The sequence below is a fragment of the Fringilla coelebs genome (genome assembly GCF_963513975.1).
Source record: "Fringilla coelebs genome assembly, chromosome: 4".
NCBI classification, from domain to species: Eukaryota; Metazoa; Chordata; class Aves; order Passeriformes; family Fringillidae; genus Fringilla; species Fringilla coelebs.
This window is the reverse complement of record NC_140032.1, coordinates 11007066-11023962: the sequence shown is the minus strand read 5'-3', so window position 1 is coordinate 11023962 and position 16897 is coordinate 11007066. Positions and strand designations below refer to the sequence as shown.

Below are 16897 nucleotides of genomic sequence, written 5' to 3'. Positions count from 1 at the left end.
TTGCAGCTGTAATGATAGCAAGAAATCTAATTTTGCAGTCAAAAGCAAAAGGGTGACAAAGTCCACTACTTTATCTGAAGGGCTATTTGTAACTTTTTTCTGAACAATGCTTTTTTTTAACACAATGGCCTGGATGTGTCCCTTGGAGATTTTAGCCACCAATGCAAAATGCCACAATGAATTATTGGTTTGAAAAGCTGGAGTGTGTGGATGAACCTTCCAGCACACTGGATACATTTCTGCTTTGCATAATGAACTTTAGTAGCTCAACTCTATTCTCAGGAATGTTTCTTTCTTTAAAAAAAGAAAAAAAAAGTTTTGGAATTAACAGTATTGGTTAATAGACAACTTTTTGTACTGGCCACATCCAAGCCAGGCTGTGCAATCAACAGGAAAGATAAGAAGGTCAAACAGGAAGAGCTGTGCTGGAGTCAGTTTTGAGCAGAGCTGAGGAAGGCAGGGATCTGCCTGCTCTTTACCAGCATGTTACAGTGGATCAGACCTGGAAAAGGTAGGGGAAGCGCTGGGCTCTGTGTCTGCATCTCCCTCTTTTGCTCTGCTTTAGGTACGTGTGGTTTGGTATCTGACTGTGTTATTGTCAATGTGTTGGAATTGCAGCCAGTTCAATGGGTAATTTCAGTAGTGTTCTGTTCTTTGGTGTGCCCATAATGAAATCACTGGAAAATATGTGTAAATGTGATCTGTCACAGTTATGAGAACCTGCTGGGATTTTCTGTGCTGCTCTGTTTCCCTCTTCTAGGTAGTGTGGTGTCAGCTGAGCTGCAATTCAGTAGCAACAGCTCCTACTTTATTCCTCTGAATTATCTGCCACAGGCCAAGTTCTGTCACATCTAGCACTCAGAATGAAGTACTGAGATTCACAGATGCCTTTTATAGTTTTCTAACAGTGATGTGATTTTTATTTTAAAAAATCTCTAGAGTTTATGCTTATTTTTAAGCAGTTATGGGATTGTGGATTTTATTCTCCAGTTTTCCGTATCTAAACTTGGAAATTTTGGTGCTTTTAGAGCTGTGTTGAGGATGGAAAATATATTTCAGTGCTTCTGAGATATAAAGAAAATTAATCATAGAGAGGACTAAAGCTTTTAAAGGCATCTATTGGATCTCTGAAGCTTGCTAGGGCTTGTTTGTAGACCAGCTGGGAACAATGATACCTATTGCAACATTGTTTACTGAGAATTGCTAACTAAACTCAAGTTACTTCTGTGATAAAGGAGTCAATCTTCCATTTTTGGAAAGCACTCAGATTCCTAAGTTTGTTTACCCTGATTATAGATCTGCTTACCTTTATGTAGAATACAAAAAAATTGCTGCCTATACAGAACCTAATGTGGATTTTTTTTTTTTCTTACATTCATGCCTGTGACTGAATTTCATAGAGATTAAATCTGTGATTTACTCTCTAAGGGAAAAGTTTGTAATGATCTTGGCTTTAAGATGTTTGTAGCCTAATACAGAAGATGTGAAATGTTAATTGGAACTGGAAGGAAGGAATAAAATCACTTTAGTGTCAGTTTGGGAAAATGACCCAGATTAACTTAGGGCAGGACAGTTGCAAGGCAGGTCATTAGTAAGTCGTTAGTACATTTTCCTGAGGCTCCTAGAGGGAAGATGATGAATGAAAAAAATATTGTATTGCATACAGGTTTTAGGCAGCTAGTTTGAATAAAGCCCATTTTTGTATACCAAGTCCTAGTCTCAGAAATATATCTTTAGAGGGAGAGAGAGATTCTGGTTCAGTGAATGTTATTGGCTTTCTCCTTCAACATCCTTTAAATGGGAATGGATTGATGTTCCTGCCATCCACAATGCATCTTAAAATAATAAAAAAAGGCAGGGGAGAAAAACAACCCTCAGCCTGCATGGAAAATCTCAAGCTATATGTTTTTCTTCTGATTAGCTGGACTTCGAAAACACTCAGCAAAAAGGAAGCAACAACACACAGAAAGGCATGATAAAGGAGGAAAAAGTGTCTCATTTCCCCCTATGTCCAACAGCTGTTGGGTACTGTCCTTTCCTGCCTGCTGTGCCCTGAGAAGGGACAGGGAAGGTGGAGTGTCCTTCTGAGCCTCACAAGCCTGGACAGAGGCAGCACACAGAGCCCTTGGACACATTTCCAGCGTCCAGGGACCCTGGGCCATGGGCAGGGGGGACACCAGAGCACCCAAGGTGTTGAGCTGTCCAGCATCTGCTGCTCCTCCCTCTGCTGCCTCGGAAACTGAGCCTCCCCCTGAGCAGTGGGGAGAGCCACATCTTGGCTGCATGGCTTTTATTTTGAGTAGAGGTTGGCTCTGGGTTCAGAAGAAAAGGAAGATCAGTTAGTCTTATGGCCAAGATCCTGCACCAAATATGAATTTTTTGGTCAAGCCTCAGAGAGCATAAGAAAAATTGTTTTACCTAAATTATCAATAAAATGCTTAGCCTGCACATAAATGTAGATTGTAAGAACTAGTTAAAGATGATAAACTTTATATGGTGAGTGCTAGATCTTTACTCTTGAAGATCTTAATCTTGTATTTGTTGCTATCAACAAATGGTTAGTTGCTAATTTACCATTATACTTACTAGCATTACAGGTTTATGAAGAAATCTCTAATAATGAGAGTGACTCAAGCACTGAGGTTTAGTATTCTCTGAAGCTGTTTTATATTAGATGAATGTTTTTCTCTGGTTCTGTGCCATTAAATCCACTTTAATTTGCGGTGGAACAATTTAATAACTGAGAAAGCATCAGCATAATAAATAGGATAATTATACTGTAGCTTTGCTTATGTGTCTTGAGGTACTTACATGATAGTTAAAGGCAAATAATAAAAGTAGAGGGATTTAATGTAAATTTCTATGAAATCTTTGTCACTTGGGACCAAATTTGTGTCAGTTAGGATACATTTAGATGCCAGATAAACATTCAAGAGGGCCTAGGTACACAAGGGGCCCGGCTACGGGAAAGTTTACTATTTTGTTCTCAGTACTTACACAAAGCCACATGGGTTGACATTTGGTGGTAAGGCAAACAGTAAAAATGAAAAAACATCTGTAGAGGAGAACATGACTGCTAAAAATGTTCAAGGTTTGAGTTTTTCTTCTGTGGATCTTGGAAGAAACCAGAGAAATATACATATGGACATACCTGTTTTGCTTTTCTTTCACTCATTCTGATTTTTTTCCCTTGGCTTAGGCTCTATGACTGAATCCTCTTAAACAGATTGTATCCATTTTGATTTGTTCAGATGTCCTTCTTGCTCTTATAGCACCAAGCTTTCTAAGTTCATTCACAGACCTGCATATATGTTACTCTTACTGACAGAAGCTGATGCAGAAGAGATGAAAAATTGTATCAGTATCTCTTCTCCAATTCAACTGAATTGGAGTCACAGTATGTTTTCTTCCTAAATTTTGTGCAGGATATTTTTGCTTGTGGATAGGAGTTTATGGAAAAAATGAATAATCTGAACACTGAATTTCATTTCTGGGATTAAGGGTAATCCTGATCTAAAAATAACAACTGTCTTTGGATTCACAGAACAATGTAATTTAAACAACCTCCTTTGGAACCAAATTATCATCAATACCAAAATATTTACATCTTCATCAACAGGACATAGTATTATTTACAAATTATATGCACAAAAGTATTTAATTTTTAAGTGTGAAAATTGGGATGCATTACATATAATCTTGGTACAGTAATGAAAAGAATGGTGTTAGCTAGTGTCATTACTTCCAGGAAAAGATCAGCTATATAAATGGGAAAACAGAACTCTGGCAAAGTGAGTTTGGCCTTTAGCAGGCCTGTGTTTTAATAATTTAAAATCTGATAGGCACTGTTTTAGGGTCAACCAAATAGGTTAGTTAAAATGCTCTTTTGTAAGAGAAGGGATAAAAATTACTTGTGTTTGAGTTCCACCTGTGTTTTGTAGGTGCATATATGAATTTTACACATAGCTTTGTATACAGAACTGTGATGCAGCACCAGAAGAATCTTTTGAAAGTCAGCCTCAGCACTCTGATAGGCACTTTGAAAAAATGGTAAAATAGGACAATGAAAACATTAAAGCAAAATCCAGCCTAGATTTCTTCATACTTCATTAACTTGTGGTAGATCTGGTTATGATTTAATTCTCTGAGCTGGTCATACAACCTGTAACTATACCTCATTAATTTTCTATAATTGCATAACTTGCCTAGGTCTATAAATAGTTCACTGTTTTTTCAAGAAGTGCTCATCTGGGGCAAAGGTTTCAATGACTGTAAAAGAGTAGGAAAGTTGTGCATACAGATCCTGCCTTGTCCTGTGTACCTGCTTACCCTGACAGGCTGCTGGCAGCTGTTGTGCTGCTCATGTTGGTACTTGGTTTGCTCAGGGTTAGGGATCCCTCATGTGCAACTTGGAGGGCAAGAAGTGTAGGAAGGCAGGGTTGTGAAGAAAAAAAACCAGAACCATGTGCTTTGGGACACCCCATTGCATGGTAAATGGAGAAGTGAGACATTTCTTGACCAGACTGAAGGCAGGTCATAAGTGGATCCTAGGTGACCAGGCACTAGTCTGAGACTTTAGCAGAGCAGAAGTGTATCTTTCATCTGCAGCTTCAGATTTAAATCATTTCTGCTGGAAAACAGAAATGATGACATTTCCCAAAGATTGAAACCTTGGACACTCATCATGAATGTAGCTCGTTAATGAGTATGGCTGGAGTAAACACAGAGGAATTCAGATTTAATGCAAATGACAGGACTAAAGCAAAATTTATCCTGTGCCTTTATGAAATCACTTAGACACATGTGAAAGCCCACTGAGGAAAAGGGTGTAAATATCAGTGGGCATGTTCTGGCCACGTGAGTCACATCCTTTGCAGATGCTTTGGCTGGTGGTCTGGCTGCATCTTCCTGACCCTGAAGTAGCTTGTGCCCAAGAAATGGGACTGCAGGATGCCTCACCTCACTGACTGCAGGGAGCACTGAAGCTTGCAGCCACTTGTGCTCTACTTCCATTTCTATTTCTTCTTCCTGATCATGCCAAATGGAGTCTTGCTACCAGATTCAGCCTCTAGCTTCAGCAGGGCTTCATTTTTCTGTTTGCTGCAAATACTTGGCTCTTTGGATGCCTGTCTTCCTGCCCAGTGGGTTCCTGTGGAGGATTCATTCTTTAGCTGAATTTATATAAACCTTCTTTGTTGTTTGAATCCAGCATGCAGTACTTGTTCCATTCTTGTCACCTTTAGAAAATGATGTTTTTCCCCTGCAATTCCTCTGTCGATGTGAATGATGTTATCCCTGGGAGGCTCTGCTTTATGGCTGGCCAAGAACAAATAATTAGCAGTGGGCACAAGTACATTTCACTTCAGGCCTTGGATTGTTGCTGTTAGCCAAGTCTGTTGCTTTGTTCCTAAAGCAGTGATGCCACCTCATTGCAGGAGCTTTTTCTGGGATAAATTTGGGTGTTACACAATAGTTCCTCTGAAAAAAGCCTATAGCAAAATTCTTTAATCCATATTACAATTAAAAATAACTCCTGCAGGAGAGGCACAGCTCTTGAATATGCTCATCTTTTCTGATGCTTTTTAAAAAAAAATTTTTTTTTTTTTTTTCCTTTCAGGTTGTTGATAATGTTAATTGTGTCACTGTGAGGAACTTCAAATTATGGAGAGTTTGGCAGGTGGCACATCTATGCTCAGCACTAACACCATTGTCCCTGCTATGGAGGGAGAGCAAGACAGGAACTTGGAGAGGGAAGAAATAGAGCAGGAAAAATACAGGTGTGACTGCAAACATGTGGAGAGCAACGCTGCCATCAGCACCCTCAGGGAGGGAGATGGGATGGACACGTTGCAAGAACAAATGGGTAAGACCTCAAACAATACACCCTGGTGCCTCTGCTCCTGGCTTCTTGTGCTTGAATTACTGTGTTTTTTAAATGGGGCACAAGCTGAGAACTCTCCTGTGTTTTTCACAGAATCACAGAACCCAGATGGGCTTCTTTTGGAATCCAAAAAGCAGCTATGTTTCCTCCATAGAAACACTGCATAGATTGGATTATTGAACAACCTGCACTGAAATTCACTTGGGGCAGGCAAAGGGATGATCTTTTAGTAAGATAAGAGGAGATGAAAATTATCAGAACCCAAGAGCCAGGGTACTGAAATATAAGTTCTTTTTCTAGCACTTTTTGTTATATCTGTAAGATTCAGAAGCCAAGTTTCTATTTTAATAATTTTTTAAAGTTCATTTTTCATCTGAGGTGTAGTACTGCCTTTGTGAAAACGAAAATCAATTTTGTGGGCTAAAACCATGCAAGTCAGAAGGACCTTTTGGGTAGAGGAGTGGAGGGACATAGGTAGGTGGTAATGGCCAGGCTCTTGGTTTACAAGAGTTTACAAGAGTTCTTAATATGAAAATAATTCCAAAAATCATGGACAAAACTATGTTTAATTTAAAAGTATATGTCCTGTGTCTTGCACAATATCTTTCTGTGCACAACTTCTGACATCAAAGACCAGGTACAAGCATCCCAGGGCAGTATAAAGTTGCTCCTTAGCTTTCCAGGAAGTACGCAAGACATTCCACCAAGTAGGAGGTAATATTAAGTTTTTGAACCTAATTATAGTACTTGAAAAAGTTTAAACATACTATAAATACAGGTTGAATAACTCTTACCCTTTCACTCAAACTTAACAGCAAACTATTTTAAATTAAACTGATGAGTAATTCAAATGCTTGCTGATAGCCTTTGCCTTTTCCTAAAAGTCACAGAAATGGATGTTAATGTCTTGATAACTGCCTCTAAAGGAAAATTATAGTTTTTAATATCAAAATAATAGTGTTAATAGTTCACGTATCAAAAACATATGCTAATTTATTGTTCTTGTCAGCTATTAAATGATTATAAAATAACAACATGTTGCCAAAGTTTGACACCTTCTGTTTGTAATTATGACTAAAACCAGAAAAAGCAGAACTGCAGGTAAGTCTGGTCCCAGAAGCTCTAGGGGACTTAAATTTAGAATGTTTCCTAAACACGGTCAGCCTGCACTGTGGTGAGCTTACTATCAAATTTCTAGTTAAAAACAAACATCATATAGTCTATATTAAGAAAATAAATAAAACACCAACCCCAAAGTTTGTCAAACACTCAGCCAAGACCCTACAAAACTGAAGTGTTTGGGGATTTCAATTTCTGGTTTGAGTATCTGCTAGTAATAGGCCTTAAAGACAATGTTTTTTAGTGCTTCCTTTCTTTGTGAGGTGGGAAAACTCTTTTTTATGTATCCTTATTTATTTGCATGACTTTATTCATGTAACATTCATAGATGCACTTGAGGGAAGATGCAAAAGACTTGGAAATTACCATGCCCTGCTATATTACAGGGTTTATTTTAAAAGCAGAACTTCATAGGATAGTGTCTTGGGATACATGAAAATTGCCTCAGAAATTTTCTAGAAAAAATCAAAGATCTATTTCTCTTTTATTCTTAGAAATATGAAGCCTTGTCTTCACTCCCTTGCCCAGGAACTTGAGAGAATGGAAATGGTTGTTTTATTAGCATAAAAATACATCATTCTCCAAAGCAGAGTTAAAAGAAAAAAAGCAGATTACTATTAAAGCAAAACATAGCCTATTTGTGATATTTTCCTGAAACATCAAATCACTTGAGTTTACAGTACCCTCTCACAAGTATTAAGCACACATATAACAGAAGAAGAGTTATTTTTCTCCATGTATTAATTGGTACAAGGCACAGCAATTTGAACCACTGAAGAATCAGTGGGAGCCATTTTTAATGTAGGTGCAAGGGAAGAGAAAATCAGGTCTGACCCTTGCTCTCTCCCAAGTGAGAATTCTGTTTCCTGAGACTCTTTCTTTCCACCAATTCCTCATCTTGAAATTTCACATCAAAATGATGCAATAAAGATTTAACTTCCCCCTCCAGCCCAGGAGGAAAGAATTATTCTGCAGATACTTTTTGCAGAGTTTGGGAATTATATAGCAGGAAGGGGAGAAAATAGTTATTCTGTCTTAGAAATTATCTGATGCCTCAAATGCTTTGAAAGCACGGGGTATTTTGTTGGGTTTTTTTTCAGGGTATTTTATATGACTTAGAAAAGGCACATAACCATTCCTTTCATTTATCATAATAGAGTGTTCTCCAAGTGGAAAATGCATGAATGTCAGTTCAAGGACTCTTTCCAGTCAGGCAGAGAATTTTCCAACTGGTAAGGCATTTTTTCTTCCATCCTTTATCCTATATTATGATGATTTTCTCGCAGTTTACTTTTTATTTTTGAGACAACTTAACTATATCAACATTTGCAGTCATCACTCCTGTAAGTTTTACAAAGTATTTCATGGCAACTGTGAAGTGACCAACTTATACATAAGATTTGTTGAGCATTTCTTACAAAAAGAGGAAGCAATTGATATAAAAACCGGAAATAATTTATGTACTATATTATACTGGTTACAAAAAAAATAAAGATAAGCAAAGAAAAAGTTCATAGCTTATTTTACATATGCCTTTAAAAGATAAGACATTTGAAAGATTCAAAGTTTGTGGCCTTTCCCAGTATCTATTTTTATTGTTTGTAATGCTGTATTTTCTGTGAAGTGTCAATTGAATGCAGTTCTTCAGTAAGTGGGTTCAGTAGGCTTCAGCTCAGGAGAGCTCATGGCAGGCACTGTGAATTGAGGGTCTTGGCACATTTGTGCCATCAGAACCAGCACTGAGCTGCTCCCTGCTCTCTGGCTTGACCTGACAAATCACATCAGTGGCAGGCAGTCTTCCCCAGGCATCTGGTTATTTCTACTCAAATTATTTATGCTTTATGTACCTGCTTGTCTTGCTGTGTACAGAATTTGGGTTCTTTGTAACTGGAGTCAGGACTCACAGAAGTAGACAGGAGATTATAATAGGGTTGTAGACCATATTTCATCTCTATAAGGCATTGTTATAGGGGATTTTTGACAGAACTAGCTGTATTTCTGTTTTAATTCAATGTAATAATTATTTCATTAACATTAACTTTTATAGAAAGTAAGATTGTGTCTACTATTACTTATATATATATATTCTACCTCAGAAACAATTTGATTAAGTAAAATGTATGTATACATTTTTAAGTCAGTCTTCTCTTGTGCCAGTATGTTTTATGTTTTTATGTTTTCAGGTAAAATGAAAAGGTCAGTAATTCTACTCTAGCATTGATCTGAACAAAATTCAGGGACTCTATTTTGTGTTCCTTCCACTAAAAATTGACTATATGACCACAGCTTAAAGGGAGAAGCCTTGTAATTCAGTAACACAGGTTTATATTTCTGACCCACCCTTCTTGACCCTAATGTAATGAGTAATTTATGCAAGTCATGGTAAAAATCCTGGAGACATGCATAGGAAGCCCTCTGAAAACAGATCAAGATACAGCATATTAGACTAGAATGTGAAAACCATTTATTTTACCAGATTAAAAAGTGAAACTCAGAGGAGGTGGAATATTTTAGTATGCACAACAGTTCCATACTGCTGGAAGTGTGACCTATTTACATACTTTGCAATTGGAATTCTTCCTGACTGGGTATTATTGGCTTATATGTGCCCATCTGGGTGTCTGAAAATTTATGATTTACTATTATTGAGCTAAATTAACAAATTAATGTGGAATAAAAGCAGCTTTATCAAAGATCCTCTTTATGTGAGAGAAGCTGGCTGGAGCTGTACCCTTAGCTGTGGTAAAAACTTCTCATAAACAGATGCCAAGAGCTTGGGAATGGTATCTAGCTGCTTCAGATGTGCTGGGAAAATCATCTAAGTGAGCTTTCAGTTGGACCATTTAACTTGGTTGGTACTGTTCAACCTGCTTAGTTGAGAAACAGCTTTTACAATATTTGATTTATGGAAGTCTTCTGAAGCAGAGGGGTGACATACCAGATAGCTATGAATTTAAGATTAGCATGAAGGGTTGTAACATGCAGAACTTTGTTGTTGAAGGTTTTTTTTTGTGGTGGCAGTATCTGTTTGCTTTGATTTCTGATATGCATGGAATATTTGGAAATCTGAGCATGTTCCCAATGCCCAGAGCTGTCTAAATTGACAAATTACCAATCTACTTGCTTTATTTTTTTTTTATCCATCCATACATATCAGTTGTCTCTCTGAATTGTTTCATGCTAGGCTCCTATGTGTACAGGATAACAAAAATGTAAAAGAACATGCAGTAGATCAGGGTACTGTGTGCCTGTCTCTGAAGCTGAAAAAATATATCTTAATGTGTATTCTAAGATTGTGAGGTTTTTTCTGGTTGTCCAAAGCTGATTCACAAAGCTTGTAGTACTGAAAATGGTTATCCTCCTCCAGATATCTCCTTGAAGTTAACAATGGTAAAAAGAAAGAGTGGATGTCCTGATCCCAGGCTCCAAAGACAGCTCAGAGGGCAGCTCCGTCTTCTGGAAAATGACAGCAAGGAGGTGATGGCTGTCTTCAGTGTAAGTCAATTGCTTGGAAATTGTTTTATGTATTCAGCTAATACCTCCTGTGCTACTGAAATAGTCTGCAAGGTATTTGGGTCCTATTTCCATCTACATGCTGGGTGTTTGAATTTGAGTAACCAGTTTCCTGTGGCCCAGAAACATTTAGGGGCTTTAGAAATATTGAATTATTGAAAAAGACTGGAACACCAAATTGATATAAAATAAATAAAAAACCCCACCTTAATAAGTAATTGAATTAGTTTCTTAAAATTTTCTGCTTTCATTTACATCAAGGGAAATAATGGGACTTTGATTTATTTTAATTTGCCCTTGTATTGACTCATCACTTCAGCTTCTAGACACCTGGAGCTTTGCATGCTAATTTCCTGGGAAGCTCAGTGCTAAGCCAAAGAGGAAGTCTGAAAGAGAATAGCCTAAGCATTGGACTTCCTAGGGCTAAATGGCCATAACTTTAAATAGCATACAATTGTTGGCCAAATTTAATTACTCTCTCAGATTTTTTTTGTATATGGGAAACCTGTCCTCCACAACCAGTGAGGTTTACTTTCAATAAAGGTTAGTCTCCTCCTTCCTCTTGGAAAAAAAAAAAATTATACCATTTAACCTCTGGTGTGTCTTTCTGTCTGTGCCATGGGTTCCAGCCTCCTTCACTAGCAAACCAAATTACTGAAATCTTAATTAGTTATGTTTTTTGACTAATACAGACACATGTTTCTACAGAATTTTCTTTTCATGTGTTGTGACTATCCCACCACCAGGCTGCTGACCTTGTGGCCGTGCAAACAGTCTGTATTTCTGCTTCTCTGCTCTGGATTGTGTTTAGAGGGAGAAGGAGGAAAGGAGATGGGATTGGGAGGCAAAGGAAAAGAGCAAACAAATGGGCTAGATTTGTGGCCTTGTTAGAAACAGACTGCAAAGGGCTTTGAAGGAAACAAGACTGATAATGTTAAGTTTCCTTAGAATGTTGTTTTGATATTCAGCAGTGCATGAAGCCCCTGAGGCTGACATACTTTGGCATGTGTTGGCAATTTATTAATAGATTTCAGGCTCTATTAATATGTAATCTGGTGTAGAAAGGTGCATATAGAAGATCAAAGCAGTGATGAGACATGCCTGATGAAGAAGTCCAGGTTGGACTTTTATATTTTAATGTGTTCAGATTGTGTGAATTGAAAATATGGATGTTAAACAGAATTAAGATATTTTTAAAACTGTGCTGTAACAGTCATAAAATCAGTGAATCAGCTCCATCTTACTCAGATTTTAGAAAAGGTTTGAGGGACAATTTCCTCCCTGCTGCTTTGAGTTAGAATCAATTTCTTGATCAGTCCTTCAATTTTTTCGAGGTGTATTTCAATTTTAACATGTTGGGAGTAAGGGTACAGTAGCATCATACCTGTTAGCTTTAAGTTTGATTTATTCTCTGAGATAGTGATTCAGATACTTGTCTCATAAATTACACACTTTTGAATTTCCCTGTAAGGCAATAGCCAGCATCACTGGGGAGCCCTGTTTTTAAACTATAAACTGGAGTGCAACCAGACTCTATATTACCCCTCTCTGTCTAGAATCCATCAAAATGTGTTTTTCTTTTACTTATTTGAAGGTTTATGTAGTTGTTCCTTTTAGCATTTCTGGAATAACTTAAAATTCATCATCACCACTTACAATGATCGTTGCTTATCTTTGTTAAAAGTGTAATTTAATGCTATTCTAGCAATGTGAACTAGTACAAATGAAGATAAAAATATCTTACTGCATCTTTAAAAGAAGAAATATAATACTTCATTATATTTGTTTTAACTAAAAAAGAGTGAACTTGGAAATAATTATTCAATATCTCTTCTGGATAAAAACTGACTATACAGGGAAGCAGGTTCAAAGTTGCATCAAAGGAGCTGCATTTTTAGGTGTGTACAGAGCTCTGAGGGTAATCTACATCAGGAAGTTGTAGAAACTAAAAATTTACAGTGATCAAGTGAGAAATTTCAAGTTAAAATAGCCCCAAATTAGCTCCTTTCCACTATTTAACATGAATGCCCACACGTCTGGCAAAGGCAGTTCCCAAGCTGTAAAGCACTCTGTGTGCAGGATATTCTTGGAAAGAACTACTATATACTTGCCTGTACAGATACATTTGACTATGCATATGGTTATACACAGACATTTCTGAACTAGACAAACCTTCAGTCCCACTCAGTGTGGTCTTTATTTCCTCTTTAAATTAACCTCACAAACTGTCAGTACCACTGCTAAGCAAGAGTCAGATTAAAATTTGGCTCCCCATACGTTGTAGGTGTTAAGAACAGATAACGCTTACAGATAAAATTCTGGATTTTTATTTTTGAATCCTAAGTGTTACCTAGCGAGAAATTGTGCTTAAATCTGTGTAATTGTAATTAGAGTATTTGTTTTGATTTTTAGGAGCTTTCTGCCAGACTCCTGTCTATTCACAGTGATCAAGATTTAATAGTGGTGACATTTAAAACTTTTGAAGAAATCTGGAAGTTTCTAACTTACCACTCACTGGGTAAAGTTGTTTCACCATACAGTAGTTCAGTATATTAATTTGTATTCAATTGCACACAATTGTTGGGAATTTGTTGAACACAATTTTGTGATTTATACACTGTGCATTAAGTAATAATGGAGTAGTCTCTAACTCTCTGAAAGTTTGTATTTTTGTGTAATACTGTAAAATGGCAAAACAAATTGGATTTTCTTTTTTCTAGGTTTTATAAATCATTGCATGGAGAATTTATTCCTAGACCAGTCTTTCTGGCTGTATTCCCAAGAGGAGGAAGATACAGGCATTGAAGTCTGTATAAATGAAAAATCATTAAATTTGATGTACAGAAGTCTGCTAGTACAGGAAGGTAAGACTGTATGTGCGAAGGATAAGTTCAGGGAAGCATCTTTGTTTAAAATGTTCAAATCAGACATTAAGACCTATTCAAATACTTAATGGAGTTGAAGTTTAAATTTACACTTTCCAAATGCACATTGTAAAGAGAAAAGAAAGAGCAAACACAGATTAGGTTCAGTGAGATCATGAAGGGATTGAAGAAATTCATGTGCAGCTGGTGCATAAATGGATACCAAAAGGATTAGGGAGTGATGTACATTCCAACTTGCTTAATATTATTGCAGATTGTGGAGATGTGCAGGAGAAGGATTAAAAACAGTTTCCAGTGTTTCTCCTAAACAGTATCACCTGCTGGTACTGCCAGAGACAGGATGTCAGGATAGGTGGATGTTTTGTTTCTGCAATAGGAATATGCAGAATTGAAGCAGAGGGCTCAGTGCTTCATTAAGACATCATCTCTGCTTCTTTTTTTCCCCTTCTGAAAGACACACTAAATAGAAATGTATGAATATCTGACAATCAGCAAGAAAATTCTTGACAAAGATCAGATTTTCAATTTCTAAATGAATATTACTGATGCTCTTGAAGCCAGTTTTAGGGCTTATATGACACTAAAATGTTACATAAAATGACATCTGCTCAACTGCTTTTATTTTAGGATCTTTTTTTGTTTTATATCCTGATAATATGATAAGAAAGATGATGGTTACAGACAATGAAACAACTTATTTCGAGACTGGGGCTTTTACTGAAGATGTGACAGGTGGATCTGTAGATAGTGACATGCCCATGTGGTCTAATTCTTCCCTGGAGCCATTGGAGCCTTTCCATCAGTAGGTACCTGACTCTACCAACCTATTCTATATACATCTGATTCACATATGCACATCTTCTTAGAGATGCCTCTCTCTGGGGCAGGGAAAAATAGCAAAACTTTCTCAGTTTGGTTTGTTTTCCTGAAGTAGCAGAACTTATACTACTAATATTAATGAAACCATAAACGTGTCTCAAGTGTATGGGCAGTGCTGAAATTGAAAGCTAATTGTGGGAGGGACACATCAGTTTTCATATGTATTTTAAATATGATTGTCTCAACCTTTAGTGAAGTGTTCTATACACTAACTTCAATTTCTTTTCTTGCTTTCAGGTGGTTTCTTAAAGGGTATTCTAATCCTGTTGATTTTCCATATAAAAATGAATCTAAATCTATCAGAAAAGTTGGTAAGAAACTTCATTCAAGCATCAACATTAGAATAACCCCAAACTTACTCTATGCTTTTGCTAGAACAGACTCTAAAAAGTTCAATAACTTTTTGTCCATTGTATTAGAGTGGGGAAACAGCTTCCAAAATTAGTTTGCATAAAATTAGTGAGACTATAAATTTGTCTAAGATTAAACTCTCAAGAGTCAAGTGCTAAAGTCTTGTCTTTCCCCTTTTATCTCCTAAATACTACAGAAGGTAGTACAGAGTGACTGAGTTGAGGATGCCTAAGAAAATGCACCAATGTAATTGTGGATCTTTGATATGTGTGCTGTTTTTACTCATTCTGCTAGAGAAATTAAACTTATACAGATGGTTTGAGGTTAGAGAGCAAATATGGCTTATTTTCTTCCACAATTTCAGTTTTAATACTGTACTGACTGGTATATACCCTTATTTATCCCATAGGGATTGTTTCATTTGGTTCAAAATTGGTTCAAGTGCTTTACTCTGGTCCAAGTTCAGAGCCCTTTATAAGACGGAAAGTAAGGACTTAAAACATTTATTTTTGCTGCTCCATTATGAAATCTGGTAGAATTGTGAGAATATTTTAGGTTTTGCTTTCTAACAGGAAATTAGCATTTTTTTGCTATTTACAGATTATCAAACCAATGAAGTTTGGATGCTTTAAATCTTGTCACAGCAGATATTCAACTCATAGGTTCCAGGAACGTCGTTTGTTAAATATATCCTGCTGAGTTGCTGTTCTATTAAGTGTATTTCTATTGTTAAATGACTTTATCTGCAAATACTATTTATCTCCTTATTACACAGCAATGGGATCCTGTCTAGCTATGATGAATTATGAAAGTATTGTGTCAGAAGAGCTGAGTTTCCAAGAAGGGGACAAAATTGAGATCCTCGGCTACTTCATTGAATGCATGGAATGGTTTCTTGGAAGACATGTGTTTACTGGCCAAATAGGTTTTGTAAAGACAGGTCATGTTAAACTGGACTTATCTAGAAATAAGTGAGTAATACACATTTATCTCTCATAAACAAAAATAACCTAGTCTTCCATTCTCAGTTTTGAAATGCTGAACATTAAATTCAGGGTGTGGTTTTGGTTTTTTTTTGTTTGTTTGTTGGTGTGGGTTTTTTGTTTTGTTTAGGTTTTTTTCTTTTATTGTGTTTTGGGTTTTTTTGGGGGGGTTTTGTTTTGTTTTATTTTTTTGTTGTTTTGTGTTGTTTTAGTGTGAATTGTCATAGCATGTATCAGTCAAAACTGCAAAGGAATTGGAATATGCAATCTGCTTATATATTATAAAATATTATTAGTTTGTAGCTGAGTTTCTTCCTGGGAAAAGAGGTTGCTGGACTTATATTGGTTCAGTTTCTATTCTTTGGCTCACAAGATCTGAGCAGCTTTACCCTTGCAGAACATTCTCTTTCTGGTCTCTCAAGGTCTATGTTAAAGCACCCAAGTTCTGTTTTTTTTTCAGTACCCTCAGTTGTACGCCTTAACTTGCTTCTAATGGGACCTTTGCAAACAGTTGCTAATAATGCAGACTGAAACCTCTAAAAAGGGTGTATTTCATCATGCATTGGCACCATGTAAATAGGCTGCTCTTATTAATATGCCTGAACTGTTTGCATGCTGAAACAAGAAGTTCTTAAATGCTGCTTGCAGGTCCATTTCATATGTAACTTTAAGTTTATATTAGAAAATCAATACCACAAAGTCCTTCAAGACTCGTGCTTCTAGTAAATACTCTCATAAAAGGCTATCCAATGACACTGACATAAAGCTTACTCTGATATGGCAGATACTGTTAGTTGTAAGCATAGTTACTATCAGTTTATATTCATATTTTATACATTGACTGAAACTAATTTTGAACGCAGCACAACCAATAATGTAAAGATTGTATTAGTTTCTCTAACAACCTCATATGTGACTGATGCAGTGAGCTCCTTAAGCCAAATCTACTTTCAGGCACCTTCAAAGTTACTCCTTTCCTTGCTAGATCACAAGATCTGGATTTTCTGGAAGCAGAAGAGCTATCTTTTTTTTCAAAAGAAAAAAATTTGGAAGAAGTAGTACATTTGTTGAAACAAACCTCCATCACAGATGTTTGCTCTGTGTACAGAGTAGGTAAGTATGAGCTTTACTCCTTTTTACTGCACAAGATACATGTGTAGTTCTTATAACCCTGTTATAAAATTATTTCTTCAATGATATCCCAGCATTTACACATATTTTGCAATATCTTAGTTATCAACTGGATCTTTGATATGGCATGTAGAAGTCCTTTATAACATCTTTGC

At 36.6% G+C, this 16897-nt stretch overlaps 1 protein-coding gene across 1 annotated transcript in view; it reads left to right on the top strand.

Moving 5' to 3' along the window:
- Positions 1-443: 443 nt before the first annotated feature.
- The window catches only part of SH3TC1 (SH3 domain and tetratricopeptide repeats 1), a 28243-nt gene continuing 11789 nt past the window's right edge, over positions 444-16897 (top strand). Inside the window, exons 1-10 of the mRNA XM_084204256.1 lie at positions 444-511; positions 5618-5863; positions 8158-8232; positions 10368-10495; positions 12926-13031; positions 13234-13377; positions 14026-14200; positions 14515-14588; positions 15404-15599; positions 16597-16724. Coding sequence (XP_084060382.1) covers positions 5662-5863; positions 8158-8232; positions 10368-10495; positions 12926-13031; positions 13234-13377; positions 14026-14200; positions 14515-14588; positions 15404-15599; positions 16597-16724 — 1228 coding nt within the window. The 5' untranslated portion in view covers positions 444-511; positions 5618-5661. The remainder of the gene's footprint in view (positions 512-5617; positions 5864-8157; positions 8233-10367; positions 10496-12925; positions 13032-13233; positions 13378-14025; positions 14201-14514; positions 14589-15403; positions 15600-16596; positions 16725-16897) is intronic.